Source organism: Castanea sativa, chromosome 3 (genome assembly GCF_040712315.1).
Source record: "Castanea sativa cultivar Marrone di Chiusa Pesio chromosome 3, ASM4071231v1".
Taxonomy (NCBI): domain Eukaryota; kingdom Viridiplantae; phylum Streptophyta; class Magnoliopsida; order Fagales; family Fagaceae; genus Castanea; species Castanea sativa.
The window spans coordinates 49,454,172-49,481,035 of NC_134015.1; the positions used below are offsets into that span (position 1 = coordinate 49,454,172).

Here is a 26,864-nt window from a genome sequence, read left to right on the forward strand (position 1 = left end):
ATAGCTTTCTCTTTTAATAGAGTTTCTATTATTTACCTCAACACAAAAAAAAAGAAAAAAAAAAAAAGAAGAGAAATGAACTTCTTTCTGCTTCTTCTCAATGGCAGAGCCATGTTAGGAGTTTTTTTTAGAAGAACCACGTTAGGAACCAGGTGTTGTTACATTGTTTCATAGTTTTCTTTTTTAATAAAGTTTCTATTGTTTACTTCCAAAAAAAAAAACTTCTTTATGCTTCTTATCCGTAGCAGAGCCATGTTTTTTCTGTTTTTTTTTTTTTTTTTGAGAAGGACCACGCAAGGAGCTGTAGGAGCTAAATTTTTTTAAAATAATATATACTAAACTGTCATTATAATAAAATATACTAAAATACACAGTTTTTTTCTTCACTCTTCAGGTACATATCAATATACTAAACTATCATTAATTTGATTAAAATATATAGTATTAGATCTTCTTCTTTTGTTTTTGCTTCTTCTGCTCCTGCTTCTTCTCATTATGAGTTTTTCATGAATTGCAATACCATAGTTTAAGCTTGGCCTACCCAAACAACAATTCCTGATTCCATTAATTACTAATGGGTGGTTACAGAAATATTAAGGCTTGTTTGGTAGTAAAGTTTTTTTTTTGGATGTGAAGTAGAGTTTAGAGCTTTAGGTCATAGTTTTTGGTGTTTAAGTGCTACAAATTGTGGGTAAAAAAAAAAAAACATAAGCTTGGTTACAATGCTCAACAAAGAGTGTTTTAGTCACAATTCTCAATTTTGAGTGTTCAAACTCGATATTTTGAAAACATCTCATGTTCTCAGCTTTTCATAATTGAGGTTTTGTTTAGTTCGGTAGAAAATATTTTCAGACCATAAAATTATTTTTAAGTATTTTGTTGTGTTTTTGAAAATGGTATGGAAAACATATTTTTTTTGTTACTGTTTTCTTACATTTACTCATCTCCCAAGCATAAATATAATAAAAAAATGAAATTTTTAAATAAAAAAATTCATGATAGGAGACCAACAGTGGCGGTGGCAAGTGACCACCTGTGCCCACTAGCAATGATGGTTGGCCATCGGAAACCGGGGACATTAGTGGGGTTTTGGTTGGGTGGTAAACAATAGGGGGTTGGAGGTTGGTTTGAATGAGGTGGAAATGGATTTACGAAAAATGAAAACGTAAACCAATTTTTACCATAAGTGTCTTTATTCTACAGTCAACCGAAAAACAATTTCTAGTTGACTACATTTTTCCTCATCCTAAACACTTGTAAATTCAAAAAGTATTTTTAGAAATCAATTTTCATTGAATTGACACACCCTTAATTGAGTATTTCTCAGGTAGTATACAACAAATAAATAGGAAAAAAAACAAACTTAGTTTCCATGTTAAGGATAACATAAATATTTCATGTGTCAAAATTCAAATGAAAACTCTATATTGTGTCTCGACCTATTTATGTTATTGTATGTGTGGGAAGTAAAAAGACCCAAGTGGGCATATGGGCCTTTAGGCTGTAGCAAGGAGGGCCGACCTGCTCTTAAGCTAAGAATCTGTTAGTACTGCGAATCGGTCCATACGCCGAGGGTCCGAGGACACATCCGAGGGTAAGTTTCTCCTCGGATACACCCAGAAGAACTCGAAGCTTCACCATGAAGGTCAAGGCAATATTCCGGAAAGATTGTTGGTTAAAGGGGGGAAACCCTGAACCTTCGAGGTACACCGCTGTTAGAAAGATACCAAAAGCAAAGGCTGCCACCTCCACATTAAAGACTCTGCACCTACCTCTCTGGCCGCATTAATGGGGAAGTGACCCCTGAACAGTAGAACTGAAACTTCTGGTCACTATTCAAAGGCACTAAGAAAGGGAATATTTAGGAGGGAGTGGGTTGGAGCAACACGTGGATAAAGCATGAGGAAAAGAAGTATTTAAGGGGTATGAACGCCAAAGAAAAAGGGGGGGGGGACTGTAACTAAGAAAGAAATTAAGAATTGTAACCTTTAAGAAAGAAAGAGAAATAATACAGAAGTAGTCCTCGACTCATGTCCGAGGAGGTCTATTTGCAATTATCATTTATTATTTACAAGTGTTTGTAACTTTTAACCTGTTATCAAGTTCTCAGTACTTCTAATCTAGATTTCAAGCCCACACTCTACAAATTTCATTGTTTAAGGTTTATTGGGCCTGAGCCCGTGATTGTCTTTGGGTCCAGGTGCAATTGTGCACTTACAATTGGCGCCGTCTGTGGGAATCTAGTCAGAAAATGAGCTGTGATACGATGGCAGGCCTAGGTTCTCACCATGCAGAATCACAGGGATCACAACCGGAGGATCATTTCGAGCGTCTTGAGCGTCAAAGGGATCGTGAGGGAAGTGTCTATACAGAATACCCTAGGGCTAGCCATACTCAGGGCGGGGGTAGCACCACCCACGAGGATGGTGCTAAAGCCATGCAGAAGGAGATTGGTCGTTTGAAAAGAGAGCTGCGCCGCGCCAGACGTAAGCCTTCACCGTCCTCATCTGATCCTTCTTCAGAGGAAGCTCGGGGAGGTAATTATAGCTCAAGGTCATGCTCACCCCCCAGCGCAATGTCCTCTTGTGAGGAGGACGACCAGCCAGCTCGCAGACGCAAGAAGCTTCCTTCTAGGGGCTTAGGGAGCGATGCTATGAGTCGGGCATTGCAACAACTCTCCAAATCTCCATTTTCACGGAGGATTGAGAAAGGGAAGCTTCCTAGGAGATTCACCCAGCCTGCCTTCACTATCTACAATGGCCGGACTGATCTGGTGGAGCACGTGAGTCACTTGAACCAGAGGATGGCGGTGCACTCTCATAACGAGGCTCTGATGTGTAAAGTTTTCCCCTCTAGCCTGGGACCTATTGCTATGAGGTGGTTCAACGGCCTTAAATCGGGGTCTATAGGTTCGTTTGGGGAGCTCACTAGAGCATTCGCTTCGCAGTTCATTATGTGTAGCAGAGTACCTCGGCCATTGGACTCGCTGCTATCCATGACCATGAGGGAAGGGGAGACGTTGAAAGCGTATTCCGACCGGTACTGGGAAATGTTTAATGAAATAGATGGTGACTTGGATGAGGTGGCGCTCAATACCTTTAAGGTAGGTCTTCCTACTGATCACGACTTGAGAAAGTCTTTGACCAAAAAGCCCGTCCGCAGCGTACGTCGCCTCATGGACCGTATTGACGAGTACAAGAGAGTGGAGGAAGACCAGCAGCAAGGAAAGGGTAAGGAGAAGGTTATCCCGCAGGAGAGAAGAGATTTCAGGTCGGACAGGTACCACAACAACAAGCCGAGGAGAGATTACGTTGGGCAGTCCGGCGCGGCAGCACCTCAAGCCGTGAACACTGTGTTCTGAGAACCAGTACATCAGTTGCTGGAGAAAGTTCGTAAGGAGCCCTTCTTCAGATGGCCTGGCAAGATGGCAGGAGACCATGCGAAGAGGAATCAGAACCTCTTTTGTCAGTACCATCAGGATGTAGGCCACACTACCGAGAACTGTCGGACCCTTTGGAACCACTTGGAGCAGCTGGTCAGTGAAGGAAAACTAAAGCAGCACTTGTGTCAACCTGGTGGACAGGGCAGTCAATCAGGCTCAAACAATCAGAGGAACGGTTCATCTCGGCCGGCGTTAGGAACAATCAATGTTATTTTTGCTGCACCTGGCAGGACCGGTTCAGGTCCCACCAGGGTGATGGCAGTTTCACATCCTCAGGCCGAGGAGTCAGGCTGCATGCCGAAGAGGGTGAAGCTGAATTTTCCCGTCTTGGGATTTTCCGAGGAGGATAAGGTGGGGACTATCCAACCCCATGAGGATGCTCTTGTAGTTACTCTTAGGATAGGGAATTATGATGTGAGGAGGGTGATGATAGATCAGGGCAGCAGTGCAGACATCATGTACCCTGATTTATTTAAGGGGCTAAGGTTGAAGCTGGAGGATCTCACTCCTTATGATTCACCACTCATAAGTTTTGAAAGAAGAGTCGTTGTGCCGAAGGGACATATTCGCCTACCCGTTCAATCTGGTTCAGAAACGGTTGAGGTGGATTTCATTGTGGTTGACACGTACTCCCCGTATACAGCTATCCTTGCTAGGCTGTGGCTGCACGCTCTAGGAGCCGTCTCCTCTACCTTGCATGTTAAGGTTAAGTTCCCTTCTGGGGAATATGTTGAGGAAATCATCGGCAATCAATCGGTGGCCAGGAAATGCATATCGGCCGCAGTGCTTCATCAAACAGAAGTTGAGTCATCAGCTTTGCCCATCCAAGAATCATAGCAATTAACAGCTCCCAATGCACCTGTAGTGGTGACAGGGGAGGAGGCTCATTGTGAGGAGTTAGAAAAGTTTTTGATAGCCGATGATCCAAAGAGGTTCTTCCAAGTTAGCATACGCTTGCCGCACCAGGAGAAGATGGAGTTGTTGGAATTTCTGAATGGCAATATCGATGTTTTTGCGTGGGACCCTTATGAGGCCCCCGGCGTGGACCCGAGCTTTATTTGTCATCATTTAAACGTCAACCCTGCTATTGTTCCGAGAAGGCAGCCACCTCGGCGTTCTTCCAAAGAATATTCCGAGGCCGTCAAGCAAGAGGTGCTCAAACTCAAGAGGGCTGGAGCTATTAAAGAAGTTTTCTACCCCGAATGGTTGGCGCATACGGTTGTGGTTAAAAAGAAGAATGGAACGTGGAGAGTATGTGTGGACTTCACAGATTTGAACAGGGCCTGCCCCAAGGATTCGTTCCCAATGCCGCGTATTGATCAACTGGTGGATGCCACTGTCGGACATCCTCGGATGAGTTTTTTGGACGCCTTCCAGGGTAACCATCAGATTCCCTTGGCGTTGGAGGATCAAGAGAAGATTGCTTTCATTACTCCAACAGGGAACTACCACTATAAGGTCATGCCATTTGGGTTGAAAAACGCTGGGGCTACTTACCAAAGAATGATGACTAGGATGTTCAAACAGCAACTAGGGAAGACTATTGAAATATATGTGGATGATATGGTGGTGAAGAGTAAAACAATACCTTCACATGTGAAAGATCTGGCCGATACCTTCCAGATGCTAAGAAAGTACAAGTTGCGCCTTAACGCCTCACAGTGCTCTTTTGGCGTGGGGTCTGGAAAGTTCTTGGGATATATGATTACTCATAGAGGCATAGAGGTAAACCCAGCGCAGGTTAAGGCTATTCAGGATTTGCAACCGCCTCGGAACCCAAAAGAAATCCAGAAATTGACTGGGATGATTGCCGCATTGAACAGATTTATATCTCAGTCAGCTGACCGGTGTCGTCCTCTCTTCCAATTGTTGAACAAGTGGAAAGGGTTTCAATGGACCGAGGATTGCGTGTTAGCTTTCCAACAGCTTAAGCAGTATCTTTCTCGGCCACCCATTCTGTCTCGCCCCGAGGCGGACGAGGTTCTGTTTGCTTATCTGGCAGTGGCCGTCCACGCGGTCAGTCTGGTCCTCATAAGGAATGAAAGCGGGGTGCAAAGACCGGTCTATTATGTTAGTAAGTTTTTGAATGAGGCTGAGGTGCGCTACCTACCCTTGGAGAAAGCACTTCTGGCCATAGTTCATGCCACGCGGAAGCTTCCTCATTATTTCCAGTCCCACACGGTCGTGGTCCTGACCCAATTGCCTCTCAAGGTGGTGTTACGCAGCGCCGATTACTCTGGCAGGGTGGCAAAGTGGGGAACCATTCTGGGAGCCTTTGACGTTAAATACAAGCCCCGCACCTCGGTGAAGGGCCAGGTCCTCGCTGACTTGGTGGCAGAGTTTACTGAACTATTACTAGAAGAAACTCTAAAAGAAGCACACATGGATGGAAAATCAGTTGGCGTGATCACAGCCGTAGTGCCTTCGACTTGCAAAATGTATATGGATGGGGCAGCTAATCAGAGAGGGTCTGGTGTCGGACTTGTCCTGATATCCCCTGAGGGAATTATCTTCGAAAAATCTCTAAGGCTGTCATTCTCGGCTACTAATAATGAAGCCGAGTACGAAGCAGTCTTGGTGGGCATGAACATGTTACATAAGATGGGTGGGAAGGAGGTCCATGCGTTCTCGGACTCTCTGTTAGTGGTCGGCCAGGTCACGGGGACCATGGAGGCTAGGGACCCAAGAATGCAGCAATATTTGGCCCAGGTCAAGCGTCAGCAAGCTGAATTTGACTCCTTCGTCTTAGCTCACATCTCTAGGAGTGGAAACACCCATGCCGATTCTTTGGCTATGTTAGCAACGTCCTCGGCTCAAGGTTTGCCCAGGGTTATCCTTGTGGAGGATTTGCTAGAGCCAACTCTTACCGCTGTCAATGCGGCTCGCATCCATCTAATAAGGCTTGGACCTAGTTGGATGGACTCGGTCGTATCTTTTCTTAAGAACGACATCCTTCCTGAAGACAAGTCTAAAGCAGATAAGGTGCGTCGAAAGGCCCCACGTTTCTGGTTGTTCGAGGATCAGAAACTGTATAAACGATCCTTCTCAGGACCGTACTTGTTGTGTGTGCACCTTGAATCAACGGAAGTACTTCTAGAAGAACTACATGAAGGTATTTATGGGAGCCATACCGGGGGAAGATCCTTAGCCCACAGAGTTCTAACTCAGGGTTATTGGTGGCCCAATATGCAGATGGATGCTCAAGATTATGCTCGAAAATGTGATCAATGCCAGAAGTTCGCCCCTAATATTCATCAACCTGGAAATAAAAGATGGCTTCTCGTGGGGACAGACTATTTCACTAAATGGGTTGAGGCCGAGCCCTTAGCAAATATCAGGGACGTTGATTCCAAGAAATTTGTCTGGAAAAACATCGTCACTAGATTCGGTATACCACACACACTTATCTCAGACAATGGCGTTCAATTCGACAGCAAGGCTTTTAGGAAATACTGTGGTGACATGGGCATCATAAATAGATACTCCACCCCAGCTTATCCTTAGGGAAATGGGTAAGCCGAGGCTGTTAATAAGGTCATAGTTAGTGGGCTCAAGAAAAGGTTGGACAATGCGAAAGGCAGATGGGTAGAAGAACTCCCACATGTTCTGTGGACATATCGGACTACACCGCGCAGGTCCACGGGAGAAACACCATTCTCTATGACTTATGGAGCCGAGGCGGTTATACCTCTGGAATCAGGTTTTCCCACCCTGAAGACGAGTTCTTTTAGCCCGGAGAATAACAATGGACTCCTGGAGAAAGGTCTTGATTTACTTAAGGAACGACGCAAGGCAGCTATGGTCCAAATGGCTTATTATCAACAGAAGCTAAAACGGGGATATGATGCCCACGTGAAGCTAAGGCCGCTCGCGCCTGGTGATCTTGTACTAAGAAAAGTTATGGGCACTTCTAAGAACCTAGCTTGGGGTAAGTTAGGACCAAACTGGGAAGGCCTCTATCGCATTGTTTCAGTAGTAAGCATAGGGTCGTATCGGCTAGCTGACCTAGATGAAAGAATTGTACCACGCCCATGGAATGTAAATAACCTTAGAAGGTATTATTATTAATAAAATGTGCTTTTGTTAGTTAACATTTCAAAGTTATAAGTACCTCTGGCACTTGCAGTTACTATTCTTAAGAGTCAAACAAAAACTTGGTTAAGTGTAGTCCTCGGACCACAAACCTTGTGGAAATTGATATCTTATCATTTGTTAAACAGAACCTTAGTTATGCCGAGTCCTCGGACCTCCTACTTTGGGAAAATTAACATTTGAAGTTACTATTCTTAAGAGTCAAACAAAAACTTGGTTAAGTGTAGTCCTCGGACCACAAACCTTGTGGAAATTGATATCTTATCATTTGTTAAACAGAACCTTAGTTATGCCGGGTCTCCGGACCTCCTACTTTGGGAAAATTAACATTTGAAGTTACTATTCTTAAGAGTCAAACAGAAACTTGGTTAAGTGTAGTCCTCGGACCACAAACCTTGTGAAAATTGATATCTTATCATTTGTTAAATAGAACCTTAGTTATGTTGGGTCCTCAGACCTCCTACTTTGGAAAAATTAACATTTGAAGTTACTATTCTTAAGAGTCAAACAGAAGCTTGGTTAAGTGTAGTCCTCGGACCACAAACCTTGTGGAAATTGATATCTTATCATTTGTTAAACAGAACCTTAGTTATGCCGGGTCCCCGGACCTCCTACTTTGGGAAAATTAACATTTGAAGTTACTATTCTTAAGAGTCAAACAGAAACTTGGTTAAGTGTAGTCCCCGAACCACAAACCTTGTGAAAATTGATATCTTATCATTTGTTAAACAGAACCTTAGTTGTACCGGGTCCTCCGACCTCCTACTTTGGGAAAATTAACATTTGAAGTTACTATTCTTAAGAGTCAAACAGAAACTTGGTTAAGTGTAGTCCTCGGACCACAAACCTTGTGGAAATTGATATCTTATCATTTGTTCAACAGAACCTTAGGTATGCCGGGTCCTCAAACTTTCTACTTTGGGAAAATTAACAGTTAAAGTTACTATTCTTAATATCTTGTCACTGTTCTTATTCCTATTACACGTTTTGTGGAAATAAGTATCTTACCATTCATTAATTCGGATTTTTAGTTATATGTCTTTAGGTGTTAAGCAAATTTTTGTAAGGAATGGTCCTCGGACCTTATATCCTACTAAAAGTAATACCACAGATTACAAGGCATTGTTTAACTAAGGCATTGTTTAACTAAGACATTATTTAACTAAGGCATTGTTTGATATCCAGACTAAGTTACTCTCTGTCAGGTTCTTAAGTATTTTACTTTGCCAAGAAAATATGCGCATGGCTGTGTGGAGGTTATAATTGTGCAATCCCTGGTGTTAGATTTGTTTGTTCTGACCTACCTTTAACTATGTATTCATGAGAACTTTTACGACAAGTCCAAAAACAATAAAGTAAAACAAATACAACATGATAGAAAGTTGTACAAAAATTGTCTTTCATTAATAATTCTGGCATACATTACATGCTAAGTTCTGATTACAAAGAAAGATAAGTCCTAGGCTGGTCCCTAAACTCTTGGAGCGGGGTTTTGCTGAGAAGTGCTGGTTGCCTCGGTGTTCCTTAGCTCCAACTCAAAGGAAGACAGAACTTGCTTTCCTTTGTCTGCTGCATTTGTTGGAGGGACATTGGGCTCCACAGTCTGGCTCAAGCCTTTCTCGGCATCCCCACCCCCTTCCATCTCTTTGTTGGAACCTGAAGGTTCTGTAGGATCTGGAACGAGCTTTGGGGCCATAGGAGGAAAAGCAGGAAGAGTTGCCTCAGGGGCAGGAGCAACAGCAGGAGTCTCTTCTATCTCCTGTATGTCCAGGGGAAGCCAAACGTTCTCGGACTTCCTCAGCTCCGAGGCTGAAGGAACCCCTGCTACATTCAGAGCTTCCCCCCAGACTTGTTGACAGTACTCCCGGCACAAGGCCGCGAAAGCCTCTGTCAGCTGCTCCTCTGTTGCAGCTACCCCTTCCTCATAACTCGCCTGCTTGGCGGCCTCCAGAGAACGTTTGAATGCGCCGGCTTCCTCCTTCATTCGCGCAAGCTCCTTCTCCAAATCTGAGTGCTCCCTTTGGGCTTGGGCCAGCTCGTCATCTTTTTCACGGAGAAGCTTGCGCTGCCCTTCTATTTGAGTCTTCATAGTCTTCAGGCTGGCCTCGACACCGTCTCTTTCTCTTTTGAGATCAGCCACCTGAGAGACGAGTTTCTCATTTTCTGCGAGGGCTTGGCCTAGGGACTTCTCAGTCTCCATTCGAATGTCAAGCTCCAGTCTAGCCTTCTTCCGAGAGTCCTCTACAAACTTCTCGGCTACAAAGACTTCTTGAACGGCCTACATAAAGTGTTAGAGAATTAGATATAGCAGGTCACTCATTAATAATCCAGTATTATGAAGGAGGGAATATTCATAAAAAATTAAACTTACCAGGGCTAATTCCCTTTTTAAAGACAGGAATAGTTGAGGTTGGCTCATTCTCTCCAAGGTTTCCATGTCCTTGGGCAGCAGAAGAGGGCGCTCCAACGCATCGGCCAGGTGGTGGGCGTGGCCTTGTTGGATTTCCCTGATACTAGACTGGCAGGAAATAAGTGCACCGTCCAGTCTTAGGTCAGGAGACCAGGTGGCCGGTGCTCGGCGCACTTCGGCCATATCTCTGATCTCCCCACTCTCGGCTGAACGAGCCCTACCTTTGCCCTTATCTAGCTTCTGCTGCTGAGTTGGCTGCGGCTGTTGTCTTGGCCTTTTTTATTTTTCGCCAGCAGTTTCCTCGGCCTCCCCCTTTCTTTTCTTTTTCGGCTCCTCAGCTGGAAGCTTGGGTTCGACTGGAGGAGGGGGAGGTGGCAAGGATGGAAGAGCTTGGGACCCTCCTGCCTTCTTCTGGGCGACTTTTTCGCCTCTCTTGGTCAGAAGGCCATGAAGTCTGTCCATGTCCTCCTTGGATTTGTCTAGGGGGTGGGCAACAACGAACCCTGCAATTCCGGAGGCCTCGGTGGGCTCTTCTTCCTCGTCAGAAAGTACGACGAATAGGTTTCCTCGGGGTCTTTCGACGTCCTCGAGCTTAAAGTTATCTATTTCGTCGTCTAGTATGTGTGAAGAGGACACCTGCTCCTCCGGGACAGCAGTTGCTTGGGAGTGTGTTGAGAGGGGGATTGCCGTGATAGGACGGCTGTACAGAATGGTGTTGGGGTTGTCGGGAAGGTCGTGGTCAGCTAAGAAGTGCGGCCTGGCTACGTGAATCCTTCTTCGCCTCCGGTCACCCGCAATTATTGCGTTCTCGATCTCTTGAAAGTCCGAGGAGATAGGTTTGTACCCTAGAATCAAATGAGCCGCCCTAAGTTGTAAGTCTTCGCTGACGAACACTTCGAAGCGTAGCACTCGATTCAAATCTGCAACGTTGCAGTGGCTTAAGCGGGGGCACACGTTTTGCTTATCTGTGAAGAAAGACATCCAAATAAACAAACATGGTCAGATTCGTAGAACATGTAATAAATCAAAGTTAGACGCTCAAGTAAATGCAAATTCACATTCCTAAATGATAGAGGGAGTTATAGGGTGGGAAGTTAAATCCTAAGGTGTCGCACCTGGATCTCCCCACTCAACTGGGCAGTGGGGGCCGTCGTGCCAGTTGCCAGAGACGATGAGGTAGTCATCCTTCATACCTTTATTAGACTTGGGCAAACAGGAGATTAACCTAACTACGCTAGAACGAGATTTGATGTAATAACCTACATTGGTAAGTTTATGGCACTTGTACATGAAAACGACGTCGTGCTAGGTAAGGTTGAGACCCATCTGCTCGTTTAGAGCGTCGACGCTACCTAAAACTCTAAAAACGTTGGGAGTGCATTGATCGGGACACAACCGGTGGTTGCGGAGGTACTCCCTGGTTACGGGTTTCATTGGGAGGGTCATCCCACCTTCTACAAAGGCGACCATTGGGATGATGACCTCTCCGGTTTTCCTAGAACCGGCCACGGCTTCTGCCAGGCAGTATTTTAAACCTACGTCGCTGGGAATGCGATACTTGGCCCTAAAACCTTCCATCCTAGCGGCGGTATCAACTAGACACATAAACTTTCCCATTAGAAATGAACGAAAGACTAAGTTCTAAGAGGGAAAACAGTTAGAAGGGGAGCCGAGGACAGGATCCGAGGAGAATGGGTTAAAGAAAGAGGAGTAATCACTTACAAATTTGAAGTTGTGCGAATTTTCACGGATTTGTGCAGACAAAAGGTGATTACTGATGTTTTGATGGGATTAGCCTCTGAAGAAATAAATGAAGGCGCAGGTTCCCGAAGCGTCACGACGTGCGGGAAGCGGCCTCGAAATTGCACTTGTCCCGCCCAAATTTTCATGGAGTAAGAAGGGCCGTTAGATGCTCATCTCACCGTTGAACGTGGGGGACAAGGTGTAACTTACGGTAATAAATGCGCGTGTTTTCGAAAATAAAACCGCCAAGTGGCATCCTCTAGAACGCGAAACGGTCTTCACACGCGCGGTTATTTACAAAACGTGTGGGGAAGGTTCTCGTTGGATCAAAACCCTATTTTTCTTCTCGGATGGTAAAAAATAGAGTTTTGAGGGGCTATTGTGGGAAGTAAAAAGACCCAAGTGGGCATATGGGCCTTTGGGCTGTAGCAAGGAGGGCCGACCTGCTCTTAAGCTAAGAATCAGTTAGTACTGCGAATCAGTCCATACGCCGAGGGTCCGAGGACACATCCGAGGGTAAGTTTCTCCTCGGATAGACTCAAAAGAACTCGAAGCTTCACCATGAAGGTCAAGGCAATATTCCAGAAAAACTGTTGGTTAAAAGGGGGAAACCCTGAACCTTCGAGGTACACCAGTGTTAGAAAGATACCTAAAGTAAAGGTTGCCACCTCCACATTAAAGACTCTGCACCTACCTCTTTGGCCGCATTAATGGGGAAGTGACTCCTGAACAGTAGAACTAAAACTTCTGGTCACTATTCAAAGGCACTAAGAAAGGAAATATCTAGGAGGGAGTGGGTTGGAGCAACATGTGGATAAAACATGAGGAAAAGAAGTATTTAAGGGGTATGAACGCCAAAGAAAAAGGAGGGGGTCTGAAACGAAGAAAGAAATTAAGAATTGTAACATTTAAGAAAGAAAGAGAAATAATACAGAAGTAGTCCCCGGCTCATGTCCGAGGAGGTCTATTTGCAATTATCATTTATTATTTACAAGTGTTTGTAACTTTTAGCCTGTTATTAAGTTCTCAGTACTTCTAATCTAGATTTCAAGCCCACACTCTACAAATTTCATTGTTTAAGGTTCATTGGGCCTAAGCCCGTGATTGTCTTTGGGTCCAGGTGCAATTGTGCACTTACAGTATGCATATAGATATAAATTTTCATAAATTCATGCAACTATAAGTATATAGTCTTTTTTTTTTTTTTGGAGAAAATATATAGCCTATAATTAATTGTTGATTTTTTTAACTTTCATATATCTATAACTAGTACATATATTTGTATACAAGAACATGCGTGTTTTGTATTTTCTTTTTGTTTGCTTTACTCTATCTTCACTTTCCCTTAATGATTGAACTTGATTGGGGTAGAGTTTTTGGGTCTTGAGGCGCAAGAGACAGAGAGGTCTCTAGGATTATGGGGGCAAAGGGTGATGTACGTAGACAATGATGATATTTTAAAAAGTTAATAAATTTGAATTACTTTTAACTAGACAAACAAATTACATTGAAAAGTACAATATTTTAAACTCTTTAATCTTCTAATTTTAGATATACAATTAAATATAGGATCAAGTTTCGTATAGTTCATTTATATTGGACTCCTTGTATTTTGCATTGAATTAACTCACTTGATTCAAAAATTAAAAAATTTAGATGAGACATATAACATAGAATTAGAATTCAATTGAAAACCATATGATTGATGAATACATATGTTTTAAAATTTTTAATTAAAAACCTTTTCTATTTTTATTTTCGAGAGAAGGGTAAAATGATTATAAAATCTTATAATGCTGTATAATACATAAATTTTACCTATCTTATATTCTACTTTTTTTTTTAATGGAAATTACATTTTCATATTGGTTGAGAAAATTTATGGACAATTTTTTGCCACAATTTTGATTTTCTCTATTATAAATAGAAGTGAAAAAATAATAAGTCAAGATTAGACATAGCAAAACGAGTCAGAATTTTCTGACTTGACCTGACCTGAGTCCCATTTTTTGACCTAAAGCAAAAATAGGTTGACCCGTTACCCGACTTTTTTTTTTGCGAGTCAACGTGACCCGACCCATGACCCAACCCGCAACCCAAACCATTTTTTAAAACTTTCTTTTTGGGTAAAAAATAATAAAATTATGATAATATTGGTTTAATTGTTTGTTGTGAGTTTTAAGAAAACAATTGAGACCTTTACAAAATTGCATACAAATGAATTGAAAGATTAATGATTGAGGTATTCTGTAATGAATAAAGAATTTTAGATATCAAATAACAAAGTATATGCCAAGATAATTTAGTTACAGTAGAATTAAAAATATATATTTAAAATTATAGACATGTATGAGAAACATTCATAAGAGTGAAAAGAGTGAAGCCAAAGTATGTTGATTTTATTTTTATGATTATTAATGTTAGACTCTTTGGATTTGGCATTCAATTAACTCACTTGGCACAAAAACTAAAATTGGACACTTGAGTCATGACACAACATTAGACTCCAATTTAAATTTTAATTGAATTTTCTCTTAGTTTTGACATTAAAGATTCGTTTGGGCCTGCGTTTTAAAAATAAAAATGGGCGTTTTGGACTCAAAACGCCAGTTTCAGCCCGTTTGGCTATGCATGTTCTAACGTTTGTGCGCGCGGTTTCAAAACAAAACTATTTCTAGCAAAATTTGAAAACACCATTCCGAGGTGCTATAAAATGCATTTTTTAAAGTACAATTTACCACAAATACCCCCATCAAACTTGAACAAAGAACCTAGATAAATATTTCTCATTTTTTCCTCCATCATACCTTCACCTTTGCTTCACCTTCCATTCTGTTTTTGCTCTTCTCTTACTCTCGCCATAGCATGCTAAATCCTCAATAAGCTGAAGCACTCATATTCATCTTCTTTCTTTTCTTCAAGACTCAAATGGAAAGTATCATGGACAACAACAAAAGGATGGGTATTTGATCGGTGAGGATTACTGCTAATGTTACTGAAGGATGAGTGCAGAAGTAGGACTATAAGAGTAAAATGAAATTGGTAAAGTGAAAGGTGTATAGGTGATAAGGAATCATTGTAAGGTGAAGTACTTCATGTGGAGTGGTGTCTTCACCCTCCACATATAGTTTTTTTTTATTTAATAAATGGAATACTTTTTTTTTTTTTTTTTTTGAGACTGAATACTTTAGTTTTATATATAAGATTGAATTTAATAAATGGAATACTTTAATTTTATATATAAGATTGAATTTAAAAATGTTGGTGTATATAGGTCTTTTTGGTAATTTGCAGTTAAAACAACAATTGAAAAATCACACTTTTACAAATTTTGCCAAACACTCTAAAATTCCATTTTCAAAAAGTACATTTTAAAACCGCTACTTTTTCGAAAACGAACCTTTACAAACAACTTATCCAAATGGACCCTAAATATATGCTTAGTTTAGACAGATACAATTAAAAAAAAAAACACACACACACACACCATATATATAAGTTTCTAGTTAATAAATATGTACTGTTCATAGTATTATGTAAAAAGTTAATAAATTTGAATTATTTTTAACTAGACAAACAAATGACGTCATTGGAAAGTATAGTATTTTAAACTCTTTATTCTTCTAATTTAGAAATATAATTAAATATATGATCAAGTTTTATATGATTTTTTTATATTGGACTCCTTGTATTTTGTACTGCATTAGCTCACTTGATTCAAAAATTAAAAAAACTTTAAATGAGACATATAACATAGAATTAAAATTCAATTGAAAACCATATGATTGATGAATACAAGTGTTTTAAAATTTTGAATTTAAATTAAAAACCTTTTCTATTTTTATTTTCGAGAGAAAGGTAAAATGATTATAAAATCTTATAATGCCGTATAATACTTAAATTTTACCTATCTTATATTCTAAATTTTTTTTAATGGGAATTACATTTTCATATTGGTTGAGAAAATTTATGGACAATTTTTTGCCACAATTTTGATTTTTTATATTATAAATAGTAGAGAAAAAATAATAAGTCAAGATTAGACATGGCAAAACGGGTCAGAATTTCCTGACTCGACCTGACCCGAGCTCGATTTTTTTTACCCGAAGCAAAAACAAGTTGACCCATGACCCGACTCGTTTTTTTGCAAGTCAATGCGACCCGACCCATGACCTAACCCGCAACCCGTACCATTTTTTAAAACATTTTTTTGGTAAAAATAATAATATTACAATAATATTAGTTTAATTGTTTGTTGTAAGTTTTAAAGAAATAATTGAGACATTTACATAACTGCATGCAAATGAATTGAAAGATTCATAAGTGTTAAAAACATATATTTAAAATTGGTTATAGTAGAGTTAAAAACATATATTTAAAATTATAGACATGTATGAGAAACATTCATAAGTGTGAAAAGAGTGAAGCCAAAGTATCAATGAAATTAATATAAATAATGAATGTTTACGCTTATTTTTTAACAATTCATTATAGACATGTATGAGAAACATTCATAAGTGTGAAAAGAGTGAAGCCAAAGTATCAATGAAATTAATATAAATAATGAATGTTTACGCCTATTTTTTAACAATTCATGTCTAAAATAAATGATTTTTCAAAATAAATTATGATATTTTCTAGAGTTTATATTGCTTAACAGTGACATGATATTCATAAAAGAGATTATGTATAAATAAGTAAACAATCAAACATTAATGCATATTCTCAAATTGAAATAAAGTGCCAACCACGATTGATAATAAATTATAAAATTAGTTTTCAAGATTATAAATTTCATATATGTTTTTATTCTTTGTAAAATTAGTTACTCAATAAGCATTTGTAATTTTGTTTTATGTTTGGGATGTCGATATTGTGTAGAAATAAATCTTGTGTATTTATTTTACTTATCCTTTGTTCTATTTTGTTTTAGTAGTAATGTTGAGATTTGTATAATTTTAAAATTATTAAACAAGTATTAATTTGTTTAGTTGAGCTTATTGTTGATATGAGTGGCGAATTCAAAATAATGCATTTTATATCAAAGTAATTTGCTGTGTAACTTTTTAAATGACAAATACATGTTGTTGTTGTTGTTGTTGTTGTTTTTTTTTTCTTTTTTTCTTTTAAAAACCTTATAAAAAATATGGGTCAACTCAATCCGACCCACAATCCAATTGACCTAACCAACTTTCTAACCCACTTAAAATGACTCCTTTTTTGACACGCGACCGTGTGTCCCAAACCCAAATTCGACCCAACCCTTTGCTACGTCAAGATTATTCTTGATATAAGTGGAGAATTCAAAATAATGCATTTTATATCAATTTTTTAAAAAACCATTTAAAAAATATGGGTCAACTCAACTCGACCCACGATTCAATTGACCCAATCAACTTTCTAACCCACTTAAAATGACTCCTTTCTTGACACACGACTATGTGTTCCAAACCCAAATTCGACCCGACCCGACCCGACACGACCCGACCCGACACTTTGCCACATCAAGTTTATTCTTGATATGAGTGGGAAATTTAAAATAATGCATTTTATATCAAAGTAATTTGTTGTGTAACTTTTTAAATGACAAATACATGTTTTTTTTTTACAAAAAAATAAATTATATAAAAAATATGGGTCAACTCAACCCCCACCCATAATCCAATTTACCTAACCAACTTCCTAACCCACTCCTTTTTTTGACATGTAACTGTGTGTCCCAAACCCGAATTCGACCGACCCTTTGCCACGTCAAGATGTGAAGTGATAGTAATAAGAGATTACTTAAGAGTCACTCTCATTGACTCGTAATTTACCGTATCAATCAAGGATTCAAGAGTCGTGATAAAAATGGTTGACACAATGATGAGATTGTAGAAGACCTACGTTCCATTTGTAATTGAATTGAACTTAAAAAAATATCGGCCCATTTTCGAAACCAAAACAAGCCCAAATCTCAAAAAAAAAACAAACAACACTGATTCAGGTTTCTTGGGCAGAGAAGAATGAGCAGTAGTAACCAGATGGCCATGGATGGTACCACCACCACCACCGCCACCACCAACAACCACACAGAGGACTTCGCCGTAGGTTGTTTGCTCTCCATCAAGACCACTTTGGGTGACGAGTTCGAAGCCCAAGTCATCACCTTTGACCGCCACTCCAACATCCTCGTCCTTCATATCCTTTCATCCATTTACTTTTTTCTCTCTAACGCTATAGAGAAAAAAAGCAAAAAAAAAAGCTAATTTTTGATTCTTGATTTTGATTTGTAAAACTTTTTTTTTTCCTTAATTTTGGTTTCTTTTGTGTTCTGTTGGGGTGCCCACAAGAGGGTTCGAAACCTGGACCTCGTCGAAACATAAGGCTGTTGAAGGCTAACTATGTAAAAGAGTTTTCTTTCTTGGGTCAAGCTGAAGACCCACTTGATAACAAGAAGTGTTTCCTCGATCTGAATAGTCTGCAAGCTAGAGAAGAATCAGCCATTAGGTGGGTCATTCTTTTATTTGTTGTTGCAATTTGCACCATAATCCCATTTGGGAAATCTAGTTTTTTAATGTGTTTGTGTGTGTTTTGTGCTAATTTTGTTGGATTGTAAAGTGATGTACTTTGAAATTTTCAATCTTTGATGAGGTTGATTGTAGGCAAGCAGAGGCTGAGGCAGAGAGAAGAGGTGTAGGTGTAACCAGCGAGGCTCAGAATATTTTTGATGCCTTATCTAAAACGTATGTTGTTAACCCTTTTTTTTTTTCTTAAGGATCTGATTGTTATTCAATTTGGTAGCAGTTGTATGATGTTACTATTACTATTTGTTGCATTTTATTGAGCATAATTTGCCCATTACTTAGCCAATGAGCTGTACCTGAAATGGCCCCTGTCAAAAGAAGGTGGAGGCTGAGTTGATGGGCGTGTTTACCAATCAAATCCATTGCTTGTTTTAGCATTTTAGTTTACCTCTTGGGTAGTAACTAAATTTACAATACTTTAGAGCCTATGGTAGCTTGAAAGGTAGAAGTGTATGCCCCCTTTTTCATTGTATAGACACACTTTCTTCCTTTGAATTTTTTAAAATGAAGAGAAAGGGAAAGAAAGAGGAAGAATTGAGGATGATTTATAAGTTAAGAGAAATGGAGAGGAAAGTAGATGCCTGTTGCCAATGTGCATTGTCTTTTTGTGATGAGGTGGAGATGAAATTTATGCATATGTACTCATTTTGTTGAAAGTAAAAGTTTATTTTTGCTGATACATGAATATGTACTTACCATCCTACTCCATAAGAAAAAACAATGGGAGATAAAACCATCATCATTTGTCTATTGCATTCTCTGTCTCATAATTCTTCTTAGATTTCTTTGCTTTTGAGAACACATAACACCCATATTGTTTGTATTGGTGGTAACAACCTGGAACCCTTTTAAATATATTGCATCAATGTTGGCAATACTTAACAAACCCTCAGATGAGAACAATATGCCAAAAGTCCAAAGTTACTTAACAACCTATAAGAGCAGGTGGTCAATTGAATTGGCTGTCTTCTTATAAATGGGCTAAAGTTTGTAAGCCAATGCAAGTTGGAGGGCTAGGCATGAGACGGTTGAGAAGCTTTAACTCTTCCTTGTTGGGCAAGTGGTTGTGGAGATATGGGTTAGAGACAAACGCATTATGGGGAGGGTTATAGAGGCAAAATATGGGAATGAATGAGGTGGTTAGTGCATGAAAAAGGTGACAAGTTCATATGGTGTTAGCCCCTGGGGGTTTATTAGAAGTGGCTAGCTAAACTTCTCTAAACCCCTATGGTTTGATGTAGGGGATGGTACTAGAGTGAAGTTTTGGAAGCATGTGTGGTGTGGGAATTGTACCCTTAAAGAGGCTTTTCCAAATCTTTACTGCCTTAGTAGGGCAAGGGATTCTTTAATGGTAGAGGTTATGTGTTAGACTGGTGGGAGAATTCATTGGAATTTTCAATTTCATCGTCCACCGCAGGATTGGGAGGAAGTCTCTTTTGATCGGTTTATGGACATTGTTTACTCTAGGAATTGCGGGGGGTTGGCCCTGCTAATTTTTGTGGAAGCTAGCAAGGAGTAGAGGTTTTGAGGTTAAAAGTTTCTGTCTTTCTTTCTACCCCCTACTATCTCCTTCCCTTGGAGGTTGGTGTGGCAATCGAAGGTCCTTCCAAGGGTGGCTTCCTTTTCATGGTTAGCCTCTTTAGGTAAGATTCTTACAACTGATAATCTTCTCAAAAGGAGTATTATTGTTCTTGACTAGTGCTATATGTGTAAGAGGTGTGGGGAGTCCGTGGATCATCTTCTACTTCATTGCCCCATAGCTTCTGAGTTGTGGTCTTTGGTGTTTTGTTTGTTTGAACTCCATTGGGTTATGCCACTTAAGGTACTTGAGGTGTTTGAGCCTTGGCAAGGTAAATTCGGATGACATCGCAATATAGTTTTTTTGGAGACTTGTGCCACATTGCTTGATGTGGTGTATTTGAATAGAAAAGAATGCTAGATGCTTTGAGGGATGTGAGCGCTTCTTACTAGAGATCAAGTCTTTCTTCTTGCATACTCTCCTTGTTTGGGGTGTGGCTTTGTCACATTGTTCTTGTTTTTCTCTTCCTGATTTACTTGATCGTTGTAATTTTGGTGGTTGATTTTTGCCCCCACAGTACATGCCCAATGTACTCGGGTTGGCTATTTTTTCCTTGATAAGAATCTTTTTGTTACCTATAAAAAAAAAAAAAAGTAAGTTATTAGTGCATATCTGTTGAGTTTGTTTCTTGAAATTTGTAAGAAATTAGGAGTTATGTATTTATAAAATTATAATAGTTTATTGTAGCCTAGTATTTATGGGCTTTTTAGGTGTCTTTCCACTTTGATAAGTTTCCAATGCCTCGTGTTTCTGGTAAGAGTGGAGGGAAATCAAATGCCATATCATGACTTATATTAAGTGAGTGTTGACCTTTTGTTGTTTATTTTTTTTTTGATAAATAACGTAAGAGTATTATTAATAATAATAAAGGAATTGCCAAACCGAGTACATAGGGGATGTACTAATGATGCAGAAATCATGAAACAAGAGAACAACGGTCAAGAAAAATAGAGAAGGAAGAAAAGGAAAAATGAGAAAAAACCACACTCCATTCGAAGAGAGTGTGTAAGAAATAAGACTTAATCTCCAACAAAGAGCGTTCGCAACCCTCAAAACTTCTAGCATTCCTCTCTCGCCAAATGCACCAACTCAAGCAGTGAGGTACCAACTTCCAAATATCAATGTGACGATGTCTCGCAAACTTTCCTTGCCAAGCCTCAAACACCTCAAGAACAGTACGAGGCATAACCCACTGAATACCAAACAAGCAGAAAACCAGAGACCACAGCTCCCAAGCTATGGTGCAATGAAGTAGAAGATGATCCACCGACTCCCCACACCTCTTACACATAAAGCACCAGTCAAGCACAATCACTCGTCTTTTACGAAGATTGTCTGTTGTTAAGATCTTACCTAAGGAAGCAGACCAAGAAAAGAAGGCTACCCTTGGAGGAGCCTTCGATTGCCATATCATTTTCCATGGAAAGGAGACAGGAATATGAGGATAGAAGGAGCTGTAATAATCTCTAACCTCAAATCCTGTATTCCTTGCAGACTTCCAACAAACCTTATCTGGTCCAAACCCTCTCACTGACGAGGAGTAGAGTAGCCCCATAAACCGATCAAAGGCTTCTTCTTCCCAATCTTGTGGAGGACGACGAAATAGCACATTCCAGTGAAACCTCCCAGCAGACCACCCCATAACTTCAGCCACTGAGGAGTCCTTGGACCTACTAATACAATAAAGCTCCGGAAAGGCCTCTTGGAGAGTACAATCCCCACACCACACATGCTTCCAAAATTTCACTCTAGTACCTTCCCCCACATCATAAACCAGGAGTTTAGAGAAGTTCAACCAGCCACTTCTAATATATCTCCACAAGCTTACCCCATAGGGACTTGTCACTTTCTTCGAACACCAACCACCCCAAATATTCCCATATTTTGCCTCTATAACCCTCCTCCAAAACGCATCAGTCTCGGTTCCATACCTCCACAACCATTTACCTAGTAAGGCAGAATTAAAATTACCCAACTGTCTTATACCCAACCCCCCATCCTGCAAAGGCCTACAAACCTTGGCCCAATTAACTAAATGCATTTTAGGTTCACCACCAATCCCATCCCACAAAAAGTCTCTCTGTAATTTCTCCATACGCTTGGCCACCTTCCCCGGTAAAGGAAGTAAGGAAAGAAAGTATGTAGGTAAAGACGATAATGAGCTTTTAATGAGTGTCACCTTACCCCCTTTAGATAAATACATTCTCTTCCAACCTGCTAATCTCCTCTCCATTCTCTCAAGAATCGGGTTCCAAACAGATAAATCCTTAAATTTTGCACCTAAAGGAAGGCCCAAATATTTCAAGGGCAGAGAAGACTGCCCACACCCCAACAAACCAACCAAATCCTCCAAATTGGATACGCCACCAACAGGTACCAGCTCAGATTTCCCTAAGTTAATACGAAGCCCAGACACCTCCTCAAATCTAGCAAGAATCGCCCTCAAATTAGCAATCTGAGAAGGTTCAGCATCACAAAAAATCAAAGTGTCATCTGCAAATAGAAGGTAAGACACCATCACTGACGGACCAGCCGTATTGCCCACAGAAAAGCCTGAGAATTGCCCAGTGGAGGCAGCCACATCCAACATACGACTTAATGCCTCCATCACAATATCAAACAACAATGGGGATAAAGGATCCCCTTGCCGAAGCCCCCTATGTAAATAGAAAAATTGGCTAATGGAGAATTAAATTTACAAAATAACCAGACTTTGCTATGATAATTTGACTTGTTGGATGCCAAGCTTGAGATAATTGTGCAAAGCAAGAGTGCCTTGTTGGCTATTAAGGTTAAGGGATTGATATAGGTGAACCCCTACTCTATCTCAATGTGACAAGACACTAAAGTGAGAAGACCAAGTTGCAGTATGTACTATTTACATCCCAATTAATTTTTGGATGATTTTTTAATGCTTTTTGATGAAAGCTGTCTGTTGCTGCCTAGTTTAGCAGATTAATATTGGGCAATGTGGATGCTGACAAATCTAGATTCCACCATTCTGACTAGCTTCAATAAAGAAAGCCAATTTGTTTTTCTTATACATCCAGTATTTGGTTCAATTCTCACCATGAATTTGTCCTTTTGGTGTTGCACTATTTTTGTTTCTTGCAATGATTAATGATCGAGTTTGGAGAGATTTTATTCAACTTGGTGTAGGATATTTGAATCTGTGGGAACTTTTTGTTCTGTGTTTGGTTCAAACTAATAAAAAGTGATGGAAGCTCAAGTATTTTAATTTTCACTTGATCAAACAGACTTGCCTGTAACAACATTTGTTTGTAACTCCAGTTCTACCCAAACTTTTGATCCTTCAACCTCTATACAAACCCACAATAACCTTTGTAGTGTCTTACACAGATTTCTTTTAGTATGGTGACTATAGTGTATTGAAATTTGCAGAAAGAACTTCTTGGTGGAGGCAACTCCACTAAAAATAGGGTTGGCTATAGGCTTGGTATGGATTAAAAGGGCCTTTCCAAATTTAAAAGCCTCTAAATATTTTATATACCAAACCCTATTAAATTTTAAGAATTTCATTCCAATGCCATTCCATTTATAGTTGAAAAAAACCATGAGTCGGGTCAAACGATTCATATTAGGTCGTGTTAACCAAACATATCTAAAATATTATTTATCTAGTTTCAGGCATTAGTAAGAATTTTTACAGTAAATTAACTATTATCTTAAGAGAGAAAGAAAGGCACTCTTACTTTATTATTATACAAACCCTAAATTTTGCGTAAATAAAATTAATAATGGAGTATTTTTGTAATTTAAATACATAGTCAGTTTGTGTTCAGGTAAATAAGGGTAAAACTCAAGCCCTAGCGGGTTTAAAAATATAAACCCATACCCATTTGAAAAGAAAAATCCCAAAGCCTTTCTATTAGGGTCGGATCAGGGTGGAACACCCATTAAATTTGATCCATTGTCATCCCTAACTATAAGGCCATAACCAATGTTTTTGTCTTGCCAAATCATGGTTTAAGAGGAATATTTCATTATGATCATAACGAGTGCATGTGGATGTAGCTTTTTGCTGAAAATGTATTTTCTTATTTGCTGAAAGTTGGTTAAAGTATTGTTGTATCTAGAAAGAAGCTGTACATAAACAAATTTTTTTGATAAGTAGTTGTACATAAACAAATAAGCTAAAACTAAAGGAAAAAGCTAGTGTCAAGCAGACACTTGGAAGTTTCCTTGGTGTTTCCATTCTCAAGACATACCATTCTTATGTGTTTGATGACTTGAGACCTTTGGCATTGCACTAAAATTGTTTTATTGTAATTGCTGAATGGTGTTTAGGTAATTCTTTATTCCATTTTTTGGCAATATTTGAATTTGAGATATGTATCTCCCCCCACCCCAACCCTCACTTCTTATTAGATTGAGCTCCATGATTGAATTCATGAAGTTTTTGCAGATGTGAACATTTTTGCAGATGTTGGTAAAATTGACTACCCTCTGCTATATATATGGAATTCTCCTATCCCATATAGTTTATTTCATTTATACTGACCAGATTGTGTGTTCTTTAAATTAAAATTATAAAAATGCTGCTTATAGATGTCTAATTTTGAAGTCAAAAGACTATTCAGAGATGAGCCATGCCAGAGGGATCTGCATTAGCTTAGTTGTTCAAAAACACCCTTGTTCAATCTGCAACTTTACTTTCCCTGGCCCATATACTGTTTCTGGTAACACTTTATGACTTTGAATTCTAAGAATATAATGACACGTGGTGAAAGTATTTACCTCTGGGTTCATACGTTACCATGAACTGTGAGTACAAGGATTTGAGTTTTCTCAGATTTAGTATTTATCTGGAAAACCACAAATTTAGTGACTTCCTATCATTGTTTGTAAAACTTTTTGAGAGACTGATCCCAATTGCATGCAAGCATGGATGTGAAGCTAAATGTTACATTAAAAAGTTGTTAAATCTCACAAAATGAATTTGATTCCATAAGCTGCTTGGTGGTCTCACAGTTTTAAATGTTGTTAAATCTCACAACATGGATTTGATTCCATAAGCTGCTTGGTAGCCTCACAGTTTCACTTGGGTAGAATTCTGCTTTCTGCTTTCTGGGATTGATATAGGGTAAAATACACTTTACCTCCTTGTGCATACAAGTAAAGTGAAAACATTGCCTCTGTTACCATTCACAGAAGTACACATGTGACACAATTTGGGAACCCTAATGTTTTAGATGCTTGATTTGTTACTCTTTAGGACAAAAAGTACACAAAGCAACAAAGTTCACACGTTTTGAGTCCATTCTTGCCCTATTCAGTCTGCTGGTTTGTGTCTTTGTCTTGAAGAGCGACTATCAAGGGTTTTAAGGCCATAGGGTTCCTAAATTTATTATCAATTTTTCTGCAATTGATGTTATTGGTTTTTTTTAATCAGGCTTCCAGTGCGTTGGGACAAGACTGTCATAGTTGTCATGAATGAGGTGCGTGTTAGCAGTCCATATCTCCCTGAATCTGTTAGTGGAGGAACTCCTGCTGCCAATGACCGGGTGAAGAAAGTGGTAGGGCACTATAGGGATTCCCATATTTGATTTTTCTGAGAACTTTATCCAGAAATTATAAACATATTTTTCTTTTAATTGAATCAATCGATGATTTGATTATTTTCCGTTGCTAGCTTGAGTTAGAGAGGAAGAGGTTGCATGCTCGTGGTGGTGGTCAGTGATAGTATCCTATGGGAGCTTTGAAATGTTCGTTGTGGGATGAAACATGCTGGATACTTCACTTGTACCAAGCCTTATCTGAGAGGAACATGTTATCTAGTTTCCCAGACAATTTGATGCTTGCTTTAATCAAGGAATTTCAGGTTTACATATCTTTCATATGTAGTTATTCCTTCATTATGCCATCTCTAACTCTTCAGTTGCATGATGCATTTGGTCTTGGTTTATTGACCGTTTTGAGATTAAATTAATTGTTTGGTTTTCTACAGCAATGTGCTCATATGTATTAGATGTCTAATAGCCTATAGTAAAATTAATTGTTTGGTTTTCAAAATCATCATGATTGAGTAACGACCAAGTAAAATTGAGTGGACCTGGAAAATCATAATGATTTTTTTGCTTATGTGATATCTTTCATATTGAAGATAAACTTTTGGGATTGTGGGATTTGATGGATTTGAAGGCTATGTACTTCTGAGAACCTATTCTGGGAATGACAATGAGCAATTCCAAAAATGAATGCTTGAAATAGAGAGGATGGATACTCGATGCAGTATCCTGTATCCATCGAGGATGGATACTCGATGGATAAACTTTTGGGATTGTGGGATTTAATGGATTTGAAGGCTATGTACTTCTAAGAACCTATTCTGGGAATGACAATGAGCAATTCCAAAAATGAATGCTTGAAATAGAGAGGATGGATACTCGATGCAGTATCCTGTATTACATACAGTTCTTCTAGGTGTTGTTGTACACCCCTAGATAATATTCATGCTAAGCTAACCCGTGCCTCCCCACAGAAATATTATGTCAAGGGCATGGTAGTTGGTGCTACTTAAAAGTTTTAAGGGATTACTGAATGAGTGATTCTAGGACTAAAAACCATTCCATAATTTTTAGTTACAATTCTGACTTGGCACTGTGACAGACGTTGAGCAGTTACTTATCACTTACACATGGACCCATCATTTTTTCTTCATTACTCACTCTACCACATTACAATTGTGACAAAGAAGTTGTGTAATAGTTTGTAGTACTAGATTTTTTTCTTACTGAATTATTAGTAGCTGGAAGTGGAACCTGTGTAATAGGCAATGGGATTTGTGCGCATATGCACTTTGTACCTGAAATTTAAAGTTTCTATTCTCAAGAAAGTATAGGTGGAGGAATTTCTATGTACCGAGGATCCAAAAAGAAAAGCAAATTATCATCATTTTTATTTTTAGAGATCTCCATCTATATCTTTATTTCTTTCATATTTATATTTTTTAACACTGGCATGTATTGAAGGAACCAACGAAAAAGGTGAAAAAGAATTTATGCAGATTCA

The 26,864-nt window shown here is 39.3% G+C and overlaps 1 protein-coding gene across 2 annotated transcripts; it reads left to right on the forward strand.

The window, feature by feature from the left end:
- The first annotated feature begins 17,551 nt into the window (after window positions 1-17,551).
- Window positions 17,552-25,799, forward strand: LOC142627960 (uncharacterized). Of its 2 annotated transcripts, XM_075801865.1 has the most exons (5): window positions 17,552-17,867; window positions 18,017-18,176; window positions 18,332-18,412; window positions 25,246-25,369; window positions 25,486-25,799. In XM_075801865.1, exons 1-5 carry the CDS (start codon window positions 17,693-17,695, stop codon window positions 25,531-25,533), a joined length of 588 nt encoding a protein of 195 aa, XP_075657980.1. In that variant the 5' UTR covers window positions 17,552-17,692; the 3' UTR covers window positions 25,534-25,799. The 2 variants fall into 2 exon arrangements, with proteins under 2 accessions (XP_075657980.1, XP_075657981.1); XM_075801866.1 differs by having other exon boundaries at window positions 17,567-17,866; window positions 18,016-18,176; window positions 25,246-25,543.
- The last annotated feature ends 1,065 nt before the right edge of the window (window positions 25,800-26,864 follow it).

Excerpts from the sequence above, each read along its gene's own strand:
- LOC142627960 (XM_075801865.1), top strand. The coding sequence starts at position 17,693 with ATGAGCAGTAGTAACCAGATGGCCATGGATGGTACCACCACCACCACC. Across the intron at positions 17,868-18,016 it reads CTCCAACATCCTCGTCCTTC|AAGAGGGTTCGAAACCTGGA; the intron begins ATATCCTTTCAT and ends TGGGGTGCCCAC. Across the intron at positions 25,370-25,485 it reads ATGACCGGGTGAAGAAAGTG|CTTGAGTTAGAGAGGAAGAG; the intron begins GTAGGGCACTAT and ends TTCCGTTGCTAG.